General features: G+C 38.6%; 1 protein-coding gene across 2 annotated transcripts in view; it reads left to right on the forward strand.

Moving 5' to 3' along the window:
- Positions 1-293: 293 nt before the first annotated feature.
- IFT43 (intraflagellar transport 43) overlaps positions 294-17873 on the forward strand; it is a 60845-nt gene continuing 43265 nt past the window's right edge. Inside the window, exons 1-3 of one of the 2 annotated variants that reach the window (XM_042437682.1) lie at positions 294-446; positions 1342-1425; positions 13940-14007. In XM_042437682.1, the coding sequence (XP_042293616.1) occupies positions 405-446; positions 1342-1425; positions 13940-14007 (194 nt within the window). In that variant the 5' untranslated portion in view covers positions 294-404. Of the gene's footprint in view, positions 447-497; positions 746-1341; positions 1426-13939; positions 14008-17873 lie in introns of those variants that run through there. The other variant, XM_042437690.1, reaches the window with a different exon arrangement.

Raw genomic sequence — 17873 nt, forward strand, 5'->3', positions numbered from 1 at the left:
TTGTCTTTTCCCTCCTCCCTCTGAGGCTGAGAGAGTGTGTCTTGCCCAAGGCCACCCAGTGGGTTTCCATGATGTCCTGGGCGGGATTTGAACCCTGGTCTCCACACAGTGATCACTTAAGACTCAAACCACTACGCCACACTGGCTCTTATTTATGTAAAACTGAGGATTATTGTCCCTTTAAAGCAGGGAATTCCCAAAAAGCTGGTTCCTCTCAAGTGTTTTGGACTACAACTCCCAGAAGCCCTGGTCGGTTGAGTCAGCAGCCAGGAATTGTGGGAGCTGAAGTCCAAAACATTCTGAGGACCAGAGTTAATGGAAGGCTGTGGTAGCTAAGGACGCTCAAAGGGGCGGGGCTTTTCTCCCGGAAGTGAGCCGTTTTCAAGTCCTCTGTGGTTCCAAGGATGGAAGGCGACTTGGATTTGGAGGAAGAAGTCTGCAAGGGGGTAAGGCGGGGCCGGGGTTGCCATGACGACGGCGGCGGCGGGGGAGGGAGGGGCGCTCCCTCAGAGCCCCAGGACAGAGCCGCGCTCTCTTTCTCTTCGCCCAAAATGGCGCCTGCTGTTGTCTACCTTTACTTCTGGCTCTTTGCTATGGAATTCTGGGAGTTGGAGTTTCTTGGGGGCACAGAGCAGTGTGTCTTTTTCTGCCCCTCCCTTGTAGCTCCTGCTACTGATAACTATGGTTGCTGCAGAATGTTTTTCCCCACCTAGAATCAGCCATCTTTCTTTTCCTTCTGGTCGCAGTAAGGACCTGTTGAACTCTAAAACAGGAGTGAAAAGAAGGCCGTGTCTGACTTGCAGGAAACGCTGAATGGTGGCAGTGACATTCTAAAGGAGCCTGTTGACATTAAGAATGCCTGGGCGAGCAGAAGAGGAATAGATTCATATTTGAGGATTTGTTTGCAAGCTGTAGTTATGATGCTGAAAACAAACTGTGAAGCTGACCTGTCTTGCAATCCTGTTTCAGCCTTCTTGAGCCACTGTCTTGCACTTACGTCCAGTTGGGGGTATTTAGGGTTCTAGTCTACCAGGAGTAGGTTGGCAACTGTCAAGTCAGAAGACTTTTTCCTTCAGCCCCTCCTAGACATTGGCTATAGTTTAACCATCACTCCTTTATCTTTCTCTCTGCCACGACATATATATCTGCATGTGTGTGTTTCTGTATCTGGGAGAACCTTTGGGCAATCAGCAGTTTCAGGCTTACACTTTCAGAAGCCTCAGTTAACATTCTGGGATTTGTAGTCCAAAACACCTGGACAGCCAAATTTTCTCCACCCCAATATTATGCATTTCTGTTGTTGGATTTTTGAACCATTTGGGCTCTTTCTTTTCTATGCAGATAGCAAAAATGGGTCGACGAGCTCTTCCTGATTACTTCCATGATGAAAATCCCCATAACAAGACCAGCTCTCCTGCTGCAGAGGTGGGTGTAATTATATAGGTCCCAATTGCTTGCAGTTTGGGATTTAATTTCTTAGTAAGAGGAACCAGATTAATTTTCATCCAAGGTAGCACCTTCAGCCACAGGTGACAGTGAAAATTCTCTAAGTAGGATGTGCTGTTTCTGTTGCTCCTGCGCCTCTAGAACACATCATGGAACATCATCTGTAGATTTAATTTTCTTCAGGTTGCTATATCTGTATAGATGTGGTAACAGGTGGAATGTGGGAACATTAATGGTAGATAAAGTGCCTCAGACGGCTGGTTTGTCATTTATCCACACACTTTGACAATTTACAGTATGGTAAATGCTAATCTCTATGAACTCTTCTCTCCTAGAACTCATCTTTCCCAGAGTTGTATTTATTATGCAAGGCCTTAACCATCCCCAGGCCACATTTTCAATATTCATTGGGCATCTCCTCACTCTTATATATAAAAATGATACCTTATTCAAGGACAACTATAATAGCTTAGACAGGTCAAAGTACGGTGCTTCATCCTTCAAAAGTTTCTTTATAAATTGGCAGGTTTACCGTAAAGAAGGACCTTTGCACAATTCTGGACATCTGCCTGCTGTTATGGGAAGTCAATTTACTTGGTATGTGATGGAGGATCTCTGGGCTGCTTGCTGGATAGGCATCTAGTAGGCATTCTCCATCTGGATTGCCAGTTTTTTCTTTGAGGCCTTCCCATTCTCTCCAGGGAAAAAGTATTGTCTCTAGTCAGCAGCTGATAGGAGATAAGCCCCTTTTTTTCTACTTACTGCTGAGAAAGATAGCTAACTTTGTTGCTAAGCATGATAAATTCCTCCTCTCACTCCATCTGCTTGGATCAGCTGAGGAGGTAGGCTTAGAAAGGTGTGTGTGTGCGAGAGAGAGAGAATGAATGTATGTATGGATAATGTGTGAGAGAGCAGACTAGAAATGCAGCCTCTAAGGGGTGTCCCAGGTGGCAATCTAGCCCATGGACTGGAAGAGAATCCCTATTTGTTCTGTAAACAATCATGGTTCTCCTGAGCTGTAAGAGCCGTAAAAGCCTTATTTTCTTCCCACTGGATTCATGGCAATCTCTTCTAGTTTGGGAAACCCAATATTATGACCATTTACCATCCCATGTACCATCAGTTCTTGCAACCTATGCTCAAAGCAGAGTACGACTTTCTATCCGTGCTGTGAGCTACTGGTCAATCTTGACTGAAGCAGGTAGGATACTGTAATCTCCCATTATCATGCATTGTTGAAGAATTCACACAGAACTAGATCCAGGCAGAACTAGGTAGGCATCTTACAACATTGTAACCTAAAGAGTTATTTTTTCTGTGGCCATGTCAGCCACCTGCCATGTACAGTATTTTTATTGGCTGCAATAAAAATGGTTTCAACAAATGTATTGCATTTGTATTGGTTACATATTTTGCAAATGAGTAGAGCTGATATCTCGTCAAAGCAAATATTCCATCTCATGTAAAAACATATGTTTTCTGACTTTGTTGTATATTTTTTCTTGCTGAACATTAGGTATGAATAACAAGACACATCTATTGCATCATGTCTGGTCTAAAAGTTTTTCAAAAGCAGATCTGGCCACTGATAGAAATTCAAATGGTTCCTTGTTTTGATTTATGTTCTTGTATCGTTCTTAACCACATTATGAAGAAACAGCACAATTCGATTTAGTGTGTTTCCATAGGACCATCATCTTATATATTAGAGGTGGGAATCACATTGTTCTCAAGATGGATTGCCATTGGCTATACTGGTTGTAGCTGCTGAGACTTAAAATCCAGCAGTGTCTGAAGGGCCATATGATTCCCATCTTTGCTTTATTTCAATAGTAAATTCATTCTCATGCAGCTGAAGTGACACCATCCATGCACAAGAGGAAAGTATCAGCATGCTTGAAAGAACCCCAAAGGATACAGAAGTACAAAAAATGTTGGGGAACTCCGAAGGCAAAAGACCTCATGACAGCCTATTGAGTATTGAGCATGTCCAGTGACCACCAAAAAACAAACAAAAAAACCTTAGTAACTGTTGGGAGGCTTAAATACAAAAGTAAAATAGAGTGAAGGATCTGGGAAGAGTGGCTGACTGGCTGGAGTTCTAAAGTGGTTCATTCCACACTATAACATTACTTGTTCTTTTCAAGAGTGAAATTGGATTGCTTGGTGCTTATAAATTTAAAAGCAAAGAGAGATCACCTACAATTTAAGGGATTATTTTCTAGATGCTTAGGGACCTCCCCAGATATGCAGAAATATATATGTTTGTGAATTAAAGGACATTTTGAAAAGGATGTCAGTGGCATGGCAGGGACCTATGAGCTTCCAGACTTACAGAATGATAAGAGGTAGTTGTACAGAGAGAGAGAGAATGTACATGTATATCTAAAGCAAAGATGGGAGTTGTGTGGTCCTCCAGAAGTTATTGAACTGTATGTCTCAGCAGTCTTCACTAGCTGTTGTAGATAGTGTTGCTGGGAGTTGCAGTTCAGTAAAATTTGCAGTGCCACACAATTCCCACCTATAATCTTAAAGAAACCAGAAGTGAAGGAGGTATTGTGATTTATCATTCAAAGTTATGGTTAAGAGCAGCTCAAAATGGAATATTGGTGTGAAAGCTGAAAGCTGGAAGCAAAAACAAAAATGGAAGGTAACTGGTTGGCCTGCTTAGGTCAGTAGGGGAAAAGAACTTTAAAGTGAAATTTCGGGGGGAAAGAGAAAAGGGCACATTTTCCCTTTTTCTGTAGAACTCTGGTGACTTTCTATAGCTTGAAAATGCTCAGGTTCACTGCTGGTGGTCCTTGTGTCTGATATAGTGCTGCAGAAAATGGCTACATGGGGACGAATATGTTCTATTTGAAACTTCCCCACCTTGAGGTCTGAACAGCACTATAAGCCTTCTCTTCCAGACTCTCAGGCTCTGAACAGCAATACATTTAAACATTGTATTGCAGATCTCACTTGGAAAACCAGGAATAACAAAAGAATCAGCGTTATCACCTACTTCTCCCCTTCCACAGCCATAATGATTTACAGTGGGATTGTTGCTTCGGATAAATCTCCCCACAAATGGTTTTGCCTACCTTAGTGATAACCTTTCCTTTTAGAGGATGGTTCTTTCATTTTACAACTAGCTTCTCTTCCAGCACATTAATATCTCTTTCAGTGCTTAACTTTGCTTACAAGTGCTTAACTTTGACTGGATTATTGTTTTCTTAGCTGGTAGATTATTTTTAAATACTCTGAATTAGTTGTAATTCCATCTCATTGTATCATGCAAAGTCAAGGGTTGTCAAGCTCTTGTTCCCTGATCCCTTGATGAAAGTGCTGTCCAATACATGGTCCTGATTCCCAGCAGCTAAAGCCCATGAAAATAAGTGACATATGTTCTTCTTGGATATGAGTGCTTGTTGCCATAGTTGCAAGAGGGATTTTCTTTTTTAAATTTTTTTTTATTTATAAAACACCAAATACAAAAATAACACATTTAGACAAACTTACACTAAGAGTCTACTTATACATAAAATTAAGAAGGAGAAAGAAGAGAGAAAGAAAAAGAAAAGAAAAAAAGGGGGGGAGAACAGAAATACTTTAGCACACTGTGATGACAACAGGATAGGAGTTGTCCATGAAGTAGGATTTTAGTTACAATGTGAACCTCTTGTGTTGAGTATTTTTGAGATATGTTTCGATCACTTTATAAGAAAAGTCTGTTTCTTTAAAAGTTTGCATACTCGCCGTATGCATTTGCTTCCTGCCTCTCCAAGCTGAAATATTTAATACCTTGCATCATTTCTACTTCTTGGCCCTTCCCAAATCCCCTGCCATTCTTACACTCTTTCTATGAACTCCCTTTGGGCCACAAGCTTAGATCCATGTTCTTCTATATATGGAACATACAGTATATCTCTTTTGTGCAGGCTAAAGTAGCTTCTAGTAAATGGATCCTTATGAACAGTCTCCAGTAGAGATTAGACTGTAATTTGTGACATCTTGCACCTTTGCTGCTTGTCTTGTTAAATAAGTTGGCATTATGGTGTGCTTGGATCCTGGGTGGCTGCATATGTCATAGGCACTCCTTATATCTAGGACACTGTGCATTGGATAGTTATGTTGGATAATTAAACTGAGAAAGGGATAAAGAAGGGATAAGGAACAGTTACCTGGGTGAACAAAAAACAGCCAGTCAGTTTGAAGAATATGATAGGATCCAAAATCTGCACTTTTCAGACTTTTTCAGACTGAAAACAAAATTTAATAAATTCAAGTTTAAAGCATTGTTCACTACAAGTACACAAAGAATTCAATCAGATGAATTAATCACCTTGAATTCATAAGATTTACCTGAATAAACTACTGTTGGTTATTTATTTATTTATTTATTTATTTATTACTGTCTTGTAACTAAGGGACCTTGTTTTCCTATCTTATTCCTTGCTCTAGTTTTTTTGGATTTGATCCCGTCTTTGTGACTGCTCTCCAAGGCTTGAACATTGACTGGCAGCAAATGCTGCAGGCTACCAGTTGTGAAAATCAGACTGATTTGTATGGTTGAATACCTAAGTATAGGGTGATTAAAAAATAATGGTGCAAAACCAACTTTTATTTCGCATCATTCTTTTTGAATCACCCAGTATATCCATTTTGGGTATTACCAAGAAGCACTACTATTGCCATCATTATCATCCTCAAATCCCTCTTTGACAAATACTGTAGTAGAAAAAGCTCCACAGCCCCATTGTGATACCAAAGCAGGTAAGCCTGTGACAGATGGGGGGAATGTGAGGTGATATTCCTACATCAGGCTCAGCTGTGACATCTGAGAAGATCAGTTACTTATTGTCAGATAATTCTCTTGGACTGTGGGTGTGACCTTGCTAGTGGCATGTTTGTCTCATTCCTGTACTCCTGCTTCTTCTTCTTTCTGTGTTGCTATGAGAAAGAGCCACAGGCTATCTGGTTAGCTTAACTGTGGTTTGTTTTGGGAGACTGTGTGATTTTCTTAGTTGTGGTCTCTTACATTGTTTGAACTGACAAAATGTGGGCAACGTTAATTATGGTTTGTTTGAAACAAGAAAGCTTCAGCTCACTCAGATGTAAAACCTCGAGTTGGGCTCACGGGTTGCCTCCCTCTGATGGGAGCGTTTTGCTATTAGAAAGTGCAGCTGCCTAGCTTTTGGGAATCCCCTTTCCTCACTGCATTACAGCTCACTCTGTTCAGCGGGATCTTCCAACTTTCTGTGTAGTCTGTGTAGACTTTTCAGGGACCTGAAATGGATAAACTTTCATGGGAAGGAGTGGATAGGGGTATGTGGATAACATAACTATGGTTACCTTTCTAGTTGCTTGCACCTGGGTTACAATGTAACAACATTGTGTGTGCTATTATACTGCAAAATTTTGTATTCTTTGGGGTGTCTTAGAACATAGTGACTTCACTCATAGGATCTCAGGCTTGCCGTAGCGGGAACTGTCCACTCTTTCCAGTGCTAAAATTTAGTTCCTGTTTCCACTGCTTTCATCTTTATGGCAACCTGATTATGCACTGTGCCTGTGGTCAGTGAGTTTTAGGAGTAACTTATTCTGAAGTTATCCTGAAGTTATTCATTCTGAAGTAGTCCCAACTTCAGTCCCAAATCTAGAGGGACCATCACACAAACATGCCAAACAACAACAGGAACAGTTGTTGTTCAGAACATTGCAATTCATTATCTAGACTGTTGTAGTTCATCTGAGCAATGTGTTGAGCCAATCCTAAAGTTTGGCTACTTGGTTTATCCTAACATTTAGTCTCTTTAGTCTTAAATTGCCTTTCACTATTCACTCAGTAAAGCTTGGGCTGAGGTACATTATTGATCCTACTCACAACTCATCTTGACTTATGGGACAAATATACCTTGCATTAAATGAAGATCAGACTTATGGTATTTACTTGAGTCCCTGTGGAATGGATCAGTGTTTCTCCCTCTGAAGCCACCCAGTTGCTTACAGAACTGTTGGACTTCCAGCTGCTACCCTGGAATACGGCCAGATGCTCCAATAGGAATCTGAAAAATGTAGCTGAATTCATGTTCCCTAATTAGGGCAGCTTCCTTAAAATGAGCCCTAGCCTCACTCAGCCTAGAGCTCCCCAAGGTCTTCTCCCCAGTCCCTGGAACCCTGAATAGCTGCCTAGTTATTTTCAGCCTGCTGGGGTTATCTCCTGATCCGCAATAACATTTTTTCATAATTCTCACCAAAATAACTCTCTTAAGCCTCTGTATTTCCCAGCCCCTTTCATTTCAGTTTTCACTGTTAGTATGCACTGATGATTGCTGAGAATTTTGCATAAACCCATGGGAAAGAGTTATATTAAAATGCTATTTTCACACATTTATTTCATGCTTTGAATACTTTCCAACCTGAGCCTACCAAAGGAAAATAAGCATACCATTGTTTGTTAGTGCACAGTGGCCCTGGACACTGTGGAGATATAGTGCAGTATGGCTGTAGAATATAGCCTAAGGCAGAGAGCTGGGGTCTTTGGATCTTGGCAGCATGATAGCAGGTGCAGGAAAGAAAAAAAAACACAACTTTCAGACAGGCAGTCAAGACAGACAGCCAAATCACCTACAGCTAAAAACCAGCTTTACTGGAAGCATGCTGAGTGTAAGCCCCTCTGAGGTGTTTAGAGTCAGGAAAGGCCAAATGGGAAGAGATATTAGGACTGTGTTTAATATAAAAATGCTTGTATTTGTTGTTGAATAAGCTGAGTGGATTGAAGAATAGTTTATGTGTGGGATCATTTCGGTGATCAGTTAACGGGATCTCTACAGATGCCTGGACAGAAATGGCTTCCTTTTTGAGTGGAGGATGAAGTATGATGTGAAACAGCTTTCATTTAGACAAAGGACCTAATCCTATTTTCCATTGGCCATTGTAGCAGAACCTTCCTACACTGAGACCTTCAGCTGATTGATCCTTCCAAAAAACAACTCTGAAGTTTTCCACATCCCACTGAATCAGCCTTGGGGGCGCACACAGAGCTGCAGTGAGGAAAGGGGAGAGTCTCCTTCTAAGGTCTGATGGCTCCAATTATGGCACTAGTATAATGGTGCCATTGGATACTACCTGTCATCATTGGTTTCTTCTCAGTTTTACTTCTCAGTTCTGATTCCAGTGTCTGATCCTGCACGCCTTTTCACCTTCAGCCTTGTAGTATATTCTCTTGATTCCATTCCTCTCTGACCTTTTGTCTCTCCCTTGACATTTTCTGTTCGTTTGCTCTTCTTCTACTCTGGCTTTGCCTACTTTTCTAAAGAGCTGAAATCTCTTCCATAACAAAAACAAGCTATTTTTAATCCCACTTATCCTTTGTTACCCAAAAAGCCAAGGGTCCCAGGAGGGCACCCATAGACAAATGTATTCTAGGGGAATTTTAATAGCTCAAATAAGAATACACCTTGGCTGGGGCAACGTTCAGCCTGGGACCTTTTCCTTTTGCATATTGGTTTTCAAATCACACAGAACTCCAGAGATAATTTCAAATAGGTTTTTTTCCTAATTAAATTTGTATTGAGTTTTTACAATAAAGCACACAAAGTCTGTAGAACAATGACAAAAACAACAACAACAACCAACTACAAGGGCCAAGGGTATGTATCTGATGAATAGTTATTCTGCAGCAGAATAAAAAAAATAGTTCTCAGCAAGAGCCAGAGAGTCTGGACAATTGGCGTGAATATCTAAGACAAAGGAAAACTACTACTACTGCAGAAGAGTCTTTTGTGTATGCACAACCACCTTCTTCGGCCAGAAGCCACCCTCCATAGACAAAGGGATTGTGCTGATGTCTTTGGGTGATGTCACTGTGGTTGGTGCTTTTGCTTCCTCCCATGCTGTAGCTATCCAGATTTCCAAATGTGGTATGGCCAAGTGTCCACAGTGGGGTCGCCTTTCCAGGTTACACACCTCAGTGTCCCATTTAATATTAAATTGATATCAAATATGAGAGCAGTGATTGGGGGCCTGACCTTGGGGTAATATTTATACCATCTTCCCTTCTTTCCACAGTTTTTAAGCTTGTTGTCTATAATTGTTCTTCACTTTTGTCTTGTGGACTCTTTTCTTGACCAATGTATTTTTTGCCCATTCCTTTTTCCTAAAACAGCTCTTATCAAAAAATTTAATGCAATCCATCTAAATCTGGGAACTTGTATTATCTATCTACTTCTTTTCACATTCATCATATTATTTCCTTCAACTGCCTGTTCTCTTTATACAGTACTCGCCATATTCCTTGTATTCCTGATTCTGCATTGCTTTTGACTCTGTCTCATTGAATTATGACATTTGCTGCTTGATCCTCTATATTTCAGAGTTTGAAAGGTTACTTTTAAGAAGGCTAGCTCTAATGATATGGTGAAGCCGTATAAAAGAGGATGGTGGTAGGAGATGTTCTGAGTCCAAAGTCCGTGGTTGATACTTTATAGGTGGTAATTCTTCTGGTTGTTTTTATAAACTATTTTAAATGGAAAATGGTATTTCTCCATTAATGAAGGCATTATATATATTTATATATAGTTCAGTTAATATTGGGAGTGAAAGGAGGGTCTTTGAGGCAGTTTGGATAGTCTAAAAAACAACAACAACCAGCCAATGGAGATGCATGTTGCACAGTCATGGGAAGTGTACATGTACATTTCCATTTTTAATTAGTATCCTTTTTGTATAAGAGAAAGGCAGAGAGAATTGGAGTAAGAGTTGCCTGGAGGTGAAGTGCATTGTGGTGTATGAATAGTAGTACAAAGTACTTATGGGAAAGTAGGAGAGTCGTTGTTAGAAATGTCTGCATTTTAAAAAAATAAAATGCAATTCTGTGTTGTGAACTTGCATTAATGTGTGAGATTCTATGGGATACCTTAGTGTGTCTTGGACGGTTCAGTAGAGGATGATGGAATAGGGTCTTGTGTGTATATGTGTGAACATACGCCCATATGTGGTGTGCTTTCCTGAAACATCCCAGCTCAAAATGCTCCTTTTTTGGCACTGTAGCCTCTCAAGTTTGGCATCTTAAGAATCTGGAGGAATCATTTAAAGATCTGAAAACTCCATTCACTGAAGCCCCCAAAGGCTTCACATTTTGTGACACAATCATTCCAGTCGACTGAGCTCTGTCGCCTGCGGATGAGCCCATATAAGGAAGCTGTTTCCTGCATTCTGAGTTCTGTGTTTGTCCCTCTGCCCTCCATGCCCCCTTTGCCGAAGAAAGCTGGTATTTTGAAAACTGCAGCACTCCACTCATTCCTTCTCCCTGTTTATTTTTGGAGAGTGACTATTTTTGCTTCCCTTAGAGAGTTATGTTGGGTCATGCTCCCTCCTTCCAGCAGCAGCAGCAGCCCCCCAGTGACATGTATTGTCTATTTCCCACACTTACAAATATTGCATTAAAAAAACAAAAACTCAAAACCCAACAATGGTTTCCATACCTGTAGAAAATTCTGAGCCTTTTGTTTAGAGTGGAACCTCCAGGAGAACATCAAGAACTATTCTATTCTCTTGGTGTATTTGAAGGGTAACTAGTATGTTCTTTTTATCTCTCTGCCTGTCTGCTGATGAGACATAAGGAAGACTTTATATCTCTGGATATGTTGCTAGAGTGCTTGAGAGCCAATTTCAACAAACCATATGCAATAATAATTTCTTTTTAAAATTTATTAAAACTTTTTTTATAATATAAAACAACATATTCGGGTAAATTATAAACTCAAAACAATGCTAACCTAAGCTCCTAACTACAAACTACTAACAAAACACCAACTAACATAGACAAAGAGGATATATATAACTTCCAACTTGCCAGTTTATGGAGGTAATTGACCATTCTACTTCCTGTAAGTCAAATAAAAAGTATTTCAAACTTATTATTAAAGTAATTATTAACAAGGAAGACACTTCTACTTGTTACTTATCACTATTATTCTTACTTATAACTATTATTCTTTCAATTCTAGAACTACTGTTTCTCCCCAATTCTTACTCATATATTCAATAACTGGATTTTACTCTTTAAAAAAATAGTCTGTTGTCTTATCTTTAATTAAGTTTGTTAATTTGTCGGTTTGTGCCAAGTCACACAGTTTTAACAACCAATGTTCTTGTGTGTAAGCACAGCCATATCCTTCAATTTTTGTGTGCACAGTAATCTCTCTCTCTCTCTCTCTCTGTTGTGTGCCTTCAAGTGGTTTCTGACTTATAGCAATCCTAAGGTGAACCTATCAAGGAGTTTTCTTGGCAAGATTTGTTCAGAGGAAATTTGCTATTGTCTTTCCTTGAGGCTGAGACAATGTGACTTGTTCAAGGTCACCCAGTGGGTTTCACAGCTGAGCTGAGAATCAAAACCTAATTACCAGTGTCATAGACCAAATCTCAAACCACCATGCCACGCTGGCTCATACAGTAATCTAGCAGTTGTTATATACTGTATGATTCTTCCATGCTTCTTCTCCATCTGCTGTTCCAGTAGACGAAGCAAAAAAAGTTCTGTTTTTAATGGAAACTTAAAATTTACAATATTAAAATGAGAAATTTTTGAGTCCAATACTTTTTCACCTTATCATATGTCTGAAGGACTGTACCACTTTGGAGAGTAGTCAGCCTCAGAGATCCCATGTTAAGAAAACTAGACTAGATGGGCCTTAGTCTGCGTTCAGCACAGCTCTTAAAGGTCCATCTAGTCTAGTGTCCTGACTACCATTATAGGTGAAAATGAAAAAAGGGGGAATTAAAACTTTAAAATAAAAAATAATTTTTTATTTTTATTTTTATTTAAAACTTAGACAATTAAAACCTAACCAAGCCCCCCCCCCCCAAAAAAAACAAACAAACAAATGAACAAACAAAAAACAACAACCAGCTAAAGTTAGGAGTTATAAAATGTCATACTATCTATAATTTTTTTTAAAAAATGCTTCTGTGTGTGTGTATGTGTATAGAGAGCGAGAGAGCTTTCAAATATACCATATAATATAATCAAATCAATGAAACAATACATAGAATGCATAATAAAAATAACCAAAGTAAAATCCCTATAGTCTCTTGGGATTTGAAAGTCTTGGATGTAAGTTAGTTGGATGTCCACTCCACAAACGCAGCAGAATCAGGTGGTAAAATGCTGCAGCAATAGAATGAATTGCAGAAGTTCAGGCTGCTGGAGTGCAGTTACATTTTTGAATACTGTACTGTACTTTGCCCCATTAAAAACCCTGCAATTGGAAAATGGTAACAGCTTGAATACAAGGAGGTCTCCTTCAGCCACAAAAATCTAGGCTTTCGACTACCTCCCAGAGGGCATTTTCCATCATCGCTCCCAGACTGTGGAATGGCCTGCCGGATGAGATCTGCCTACTTACATCCTTAGACAGCTTTAAAAAGGCTGTTAAGACGGATCTCTTCCGGCAGGCCTTCCCAGAATAGAGAACCCGGCCTTAGAAAACGTCTGGGAAAGATACTGCTGCTCCCATTGATTGCTTGTTGGTATGATGTTGTTGACCTTCTGGTCAGTTTTTAACTTGTATGTTTGTTTGTTTGTTGTTGTTTTTTGTTCTGTTTTTTTTAAATATTGCATTGGATTTAATACTTTTTTAACGAGGGGAGGGTACCAGGGATTTTATATGTTTTGTATTTTTAACTTTGTTAGCTGCCCCGATTGTTCTCAGAGGGGTGGGATACAAATAAATATTATTATTATTGTTATTATTATTATTACAACTACTTTCTAGTGTGCCTGCTTTTATTTTTAAAATGGCGATAATATTTTTGGTGACAGAATACTCAAAACTAGAATTCTCCAGTTGTCATGGTACAATACTCCATTCTACTATTCTCATTCTTTGCATTAGTAAACCTTATTAATCCTATAAATTATTATAATCCCAATATTACAGAGGGATCACTGACGCACAGATAGAATGGGTCGCCTAAGGACTGCTAGGATATATTGGTGTACAGCTTAGTTTCTTGACCACTCCATCATACACTAGTTCTTTTTAGGTCATGAAGTGAAACTTCTAGAAAGAGACTACATTATGAACAAAGTGTTTTATCTTTGAGGAGGAAATCTTGACCAGGACAACATGGAAGCCCTTCGAACAGCTTTTCCCTGCTTTTATACACTGGAGGAACTCTTGAGATAATTTTCAGGTCTCTGCATAAAAATGATTATTAAAAGTGTTTTTTCCTTCAATCATGACCTCTCACAGAACCCCCTAATGATCTCTCATGGAACCTTAGGTTTCCAGAGAACCCATGTTGAAAAAAAAACCTGCCTTAGAGGGTTGCCAGAGTTTTGGAGAATCCAGGAGTGAGTATTGCTAAAAAGCTGAAAGGCCATGAACCAATTTTGTTATAATGTTAGTCACAGTGAAGATCCCTTTCCTAGGGTCTAAAGGCAGAATGCAAATGTTAACATGATTACAATAAAATAATAAACTAAATTCTCTGTTTTCTTTTCAAGCGTCCAACATCTAAACCTGATGTCCGGGAAGGAGTTTGGTCTGGCTTGGCTGGTGTAAGTTCATCCAAGTGAGTGCAATTTGTTGAAATTTACAACAATGTACAATATATGGTTGTGATCACCTGGATAATTTCCTAGAATTGCAAAAACTTTTATTGCTGGTGTCCTGTAACAGAAGTGTTTATTGTCCTCTAATTACACACATAATGGACCCTGGGTATCTGCTGGGGTTTGGTTACCAAAATTTGTGGATGCTCAAATCCCATTAAATACGATGCCAAAGTGAAATGGTCTCCCTTAAGTGAAATGGCAAAGTCAAGGTTTGTTTTGGGGAATTTATATTTTTTTGGAATATTTTCAATCTGTGGATGCTTGAATCCGTTGGTAAAAAAAAATCACTGGATATGGAGGGCCAACTATACTGATTTATGGAAAAAAAGATATTGTTAAAAGCACATGTTATATTTGCCTTTTAACATTTATATCATAATTATTAATTGCTTTCAATTTCTTGATTGTCTTCTATACTATTTTTTAAAATGAATTTGCAACTATAAGTTACATATCTTTGCAATGGTATCAAATATATATTTTAGGTAAACAAAGATGTATTTGCTTTGAACTGTGAAACTCCATTTCTTGTGACATCAGTGACTACAGTTATTATGAAGAAAATGGCCCTCATTCTCAGCTCACCTCTCTTCAGTTAAAGCTACAATACTACTATTGAGTAATTTTGACACAGAATAGAGGCCTCTGATAGAGGTGACCATAAGTTGTCACCTTTTGTTTGGCAATCTTAACTTTATGCAACACATACTTGTATTCCTGGATTGGCTCAGAGTACTGGCGGAAGACTTGAGGCAGCAGCTGGGAATCTGTAGCCTCTCTCTGCTTCTTTAGCATACAATTTGTTGAGTGTCTTTTGTTGAAAGAGCTGTCCAACTCCAACTATTATCTCTGTTGCGGGTCACCCCACACATTATAATGCATGATGATAATGTCCATATGGGGAAATAAAAAAATGACTGAAATTTGTACATTGTGGTGACACAATGTTTCCCCCCGTCATCAGACAATTAATCAGGTAGCTGATGTATATAGTGGCTTCCCAGTCCAAGTAATCACATTCTAATTGTGAATCTGAATTTCCTTCACTAAAAATGTATGTGTACAATTTTAAACTGAATGGTAGTACAGTACAGAGTACTTTTCCTATATGAGTAAGAGACAAAGACACCAATATTACCAGTCACATTCTGAAATAGCCTGGTTATTATATAGTAATTTGATAAGTACTCTTATGATTTTAATGCTTGCCAAGACAAGAAGTGACTACTAACATTTCCCATGTCTTAGTGATGATGTATATATCTTCTCCCTCCATCTATCAGCCAGAATTTAAATCAGACATGTTCTGATCTGCATGTTTATCCGAATTTACTCAAACGGAGTGAAATATTGAGACTAAAACTATCTTATTTAGGTCCCATTGTGGATGTATGTTCAGGCAGCCCTATTGGTTTCTTCTTAGGGCTTCACCCTGCAGTTCATTTACTGAGGCCTGGATTTTTGCACAAACAGTACTCTACCCTTAGTCTTACCTACTTGGCTTTTTGCATTCCTATATCATCTTTTAGCTATCTGGCCTGTTACTGCTGGCCCTATGACCCACTCTCCTTGGACAGATGCCTTGGCTCAGCTCGTGTCAGTGGATGATTCTCTTTTGCATTGAGCGTTCTGTGTGACATCTTAAACCTCTAGCCAGCAGCTCATACAGTTCCTTGCCAGTCTCATCCTTCAGATATTCATCCTCGATGTGCTAACAATGTTTCCATGGCTCAGTAATGTGCTTCTAGAAAATACTACCATACCAATTGTTCCTTCTTGCTGTCCTATTGCTTCCCCCTGACTTGTCTAATGATTTTTAGTTAAACTGGTAGGATATAAGAAGTTGCCATGCAGTTCTTTTTTTATCCACGTATCTGTTTTAAAATGCATTACATATCTAGTATTTTTTTACCACTATTGTTCCCTTAGTACTTGTAAATTTCTGCTTTTAGAATCACTAAATTATATTTCTTTTTTAAAAAGGAGGTTTCAAAGCGACTGTAAAGACTTTTTATAAAAAATCTCAGGAACACTGTGAACTGACTATTCTTCCTATTAACACATTTTATTTTATTTTATGCAGTATATATTGATATATTATGGAATTTAGCATGAAAGTAAAAACAGGTTATACAGTGCTGTTAATATATTTTGTCTGTAGCCCCATCTAGTAAGAGAAGGTGCCAAAAAGAAAGTAAGTGTCTTGGGATTGATGCTAGCTTGAATGATTTCATTTAATTCAATCAGTATTGTTCCAAAATATTTTCCCCATGGTAGTCTGTGTGTTAATAGATTGGATTGAAGCACTGAATTAACCCACATTATGCAGCTTCCAGTGAGCCACAAGCAAAGGCAGATCAACATGCTGAACAGGCGGGATAATCTAAGGTATAAATAGCAATATAACCAATAAAATACACTTTGACCCTCACTGTACTTATCTCTACCAAATCATCTTTGCCCACTCACCACTGTTTCTCTTTCTATAGCATGCTTCTTTTATCTTAGATCCAAAACACTGCAGAAATAATCCAGTTTGACATCTGTAATTGTACTTGATATAGTGTACATAAACATAATCAGTTTTGTTGTGTACTGGGAAAAAGTTAGAAGTCAGTTGTATGAAGCAATTCTTTAAATATAAAGTGAAGAGTGGAAGAAAAAAAAAAGAAATAATCCAGTTTGAGACTGCTTTAACTGCCCTGGCTCAATGCTCGGGAATTCTGGGAACGCTAGTGTTTTTTTTAATGTTTTATTCATAAAATTTACAAATGCACAAACATCAACAAACCAAAATGACAGGAATAACAAATTCACAACATATAACATAGTTACTAACATCAGAAGATTCTTCTAAGATACATTTTATCATTTTCTACCCATGTACATCCAATCGTCATTATTTCATCTTTATTACTGTAATTTTTCCTGTATCCCTAGGTTCTTATTTTACTGGTAATCATAAATTCTATATATTAGTATTAGTTTTACGGTGATAATACCACATATAGATTTAGATATCCTTAAATGAATTATAAATAAACTAATACAAAAAAGATAAACTTCAAGATTCTGAGAACTGTAGTTTTGTGAGACATTTAACCTTCTCTGTCAGAGAGCTCTGATGTCATAATAAATTACAATTGCTAGGATTCCCTACCACTGAGAGATGACAGTTAAAGCAGTCTTGAACTGGATTATTTCTGCAGTGTGTTTTGGTCCTCAAAAAACCTAATATTACTTCTGCTGCAAATGCTTCTTTCCAACCAGCAGAGGGCATTCAAATCCTGTTCTGTAAGCTTAGCTGCGCAGATGACATCATTACCTTTTGATAAACAGACTTACGGTAAATGGTCCGTTATGTTAGCTCATGTATTACATTTATAAGACACCAGGGGGAAAGAGCATGTGCTTGGTGAAAAGAGCACCAGGCGTCTGGCATGGAATACTTATTCTCATATGTTAAGAAATTTAAATTGCTTGAAGGGGGTTAGGGAGTAGAATGAGAGATTCACTGAGATCCCCCTTTAAAAAAATAACAAAAACACGCGCGCACAAGCACATACACACACAGAGTACTACTTGCTTCCATTGTACAGATCTTCTTTTAAAGGCCTGCTACAAAAGAATCTGTGGATTTCTCCTTTCTCTCTCCACTATAAACATGAATGGATAGGAGCACAAGACACATCAGACTAGATGAGAACAGAAATCTGTCTACTCCACCATTTTAATGAGATACCTATGAGAAGGCCATTATTATTATTATTATTATTATTATTATTATTATTATTATTATTATTATTATTATTATTATTATGCT

The sequence above is a fragment of the Sceloporus undulatus genome, chromosome 1 (genome assembly GCF_019175285.1).
Source record: "Sceloporus undulatus isolate JIND9_A2432 ecotype Alabama chromosome 1, SceUnd_v1.1, whole genome shotgun sequence".
In the NCBI taxonomy this organism is placed as follows: Eukaryota; Metazoa; Chordata; class Lepidosauria; order Squamata; family Phrynosomatidae; genus Sceloporus; species Sceloporus undulatus.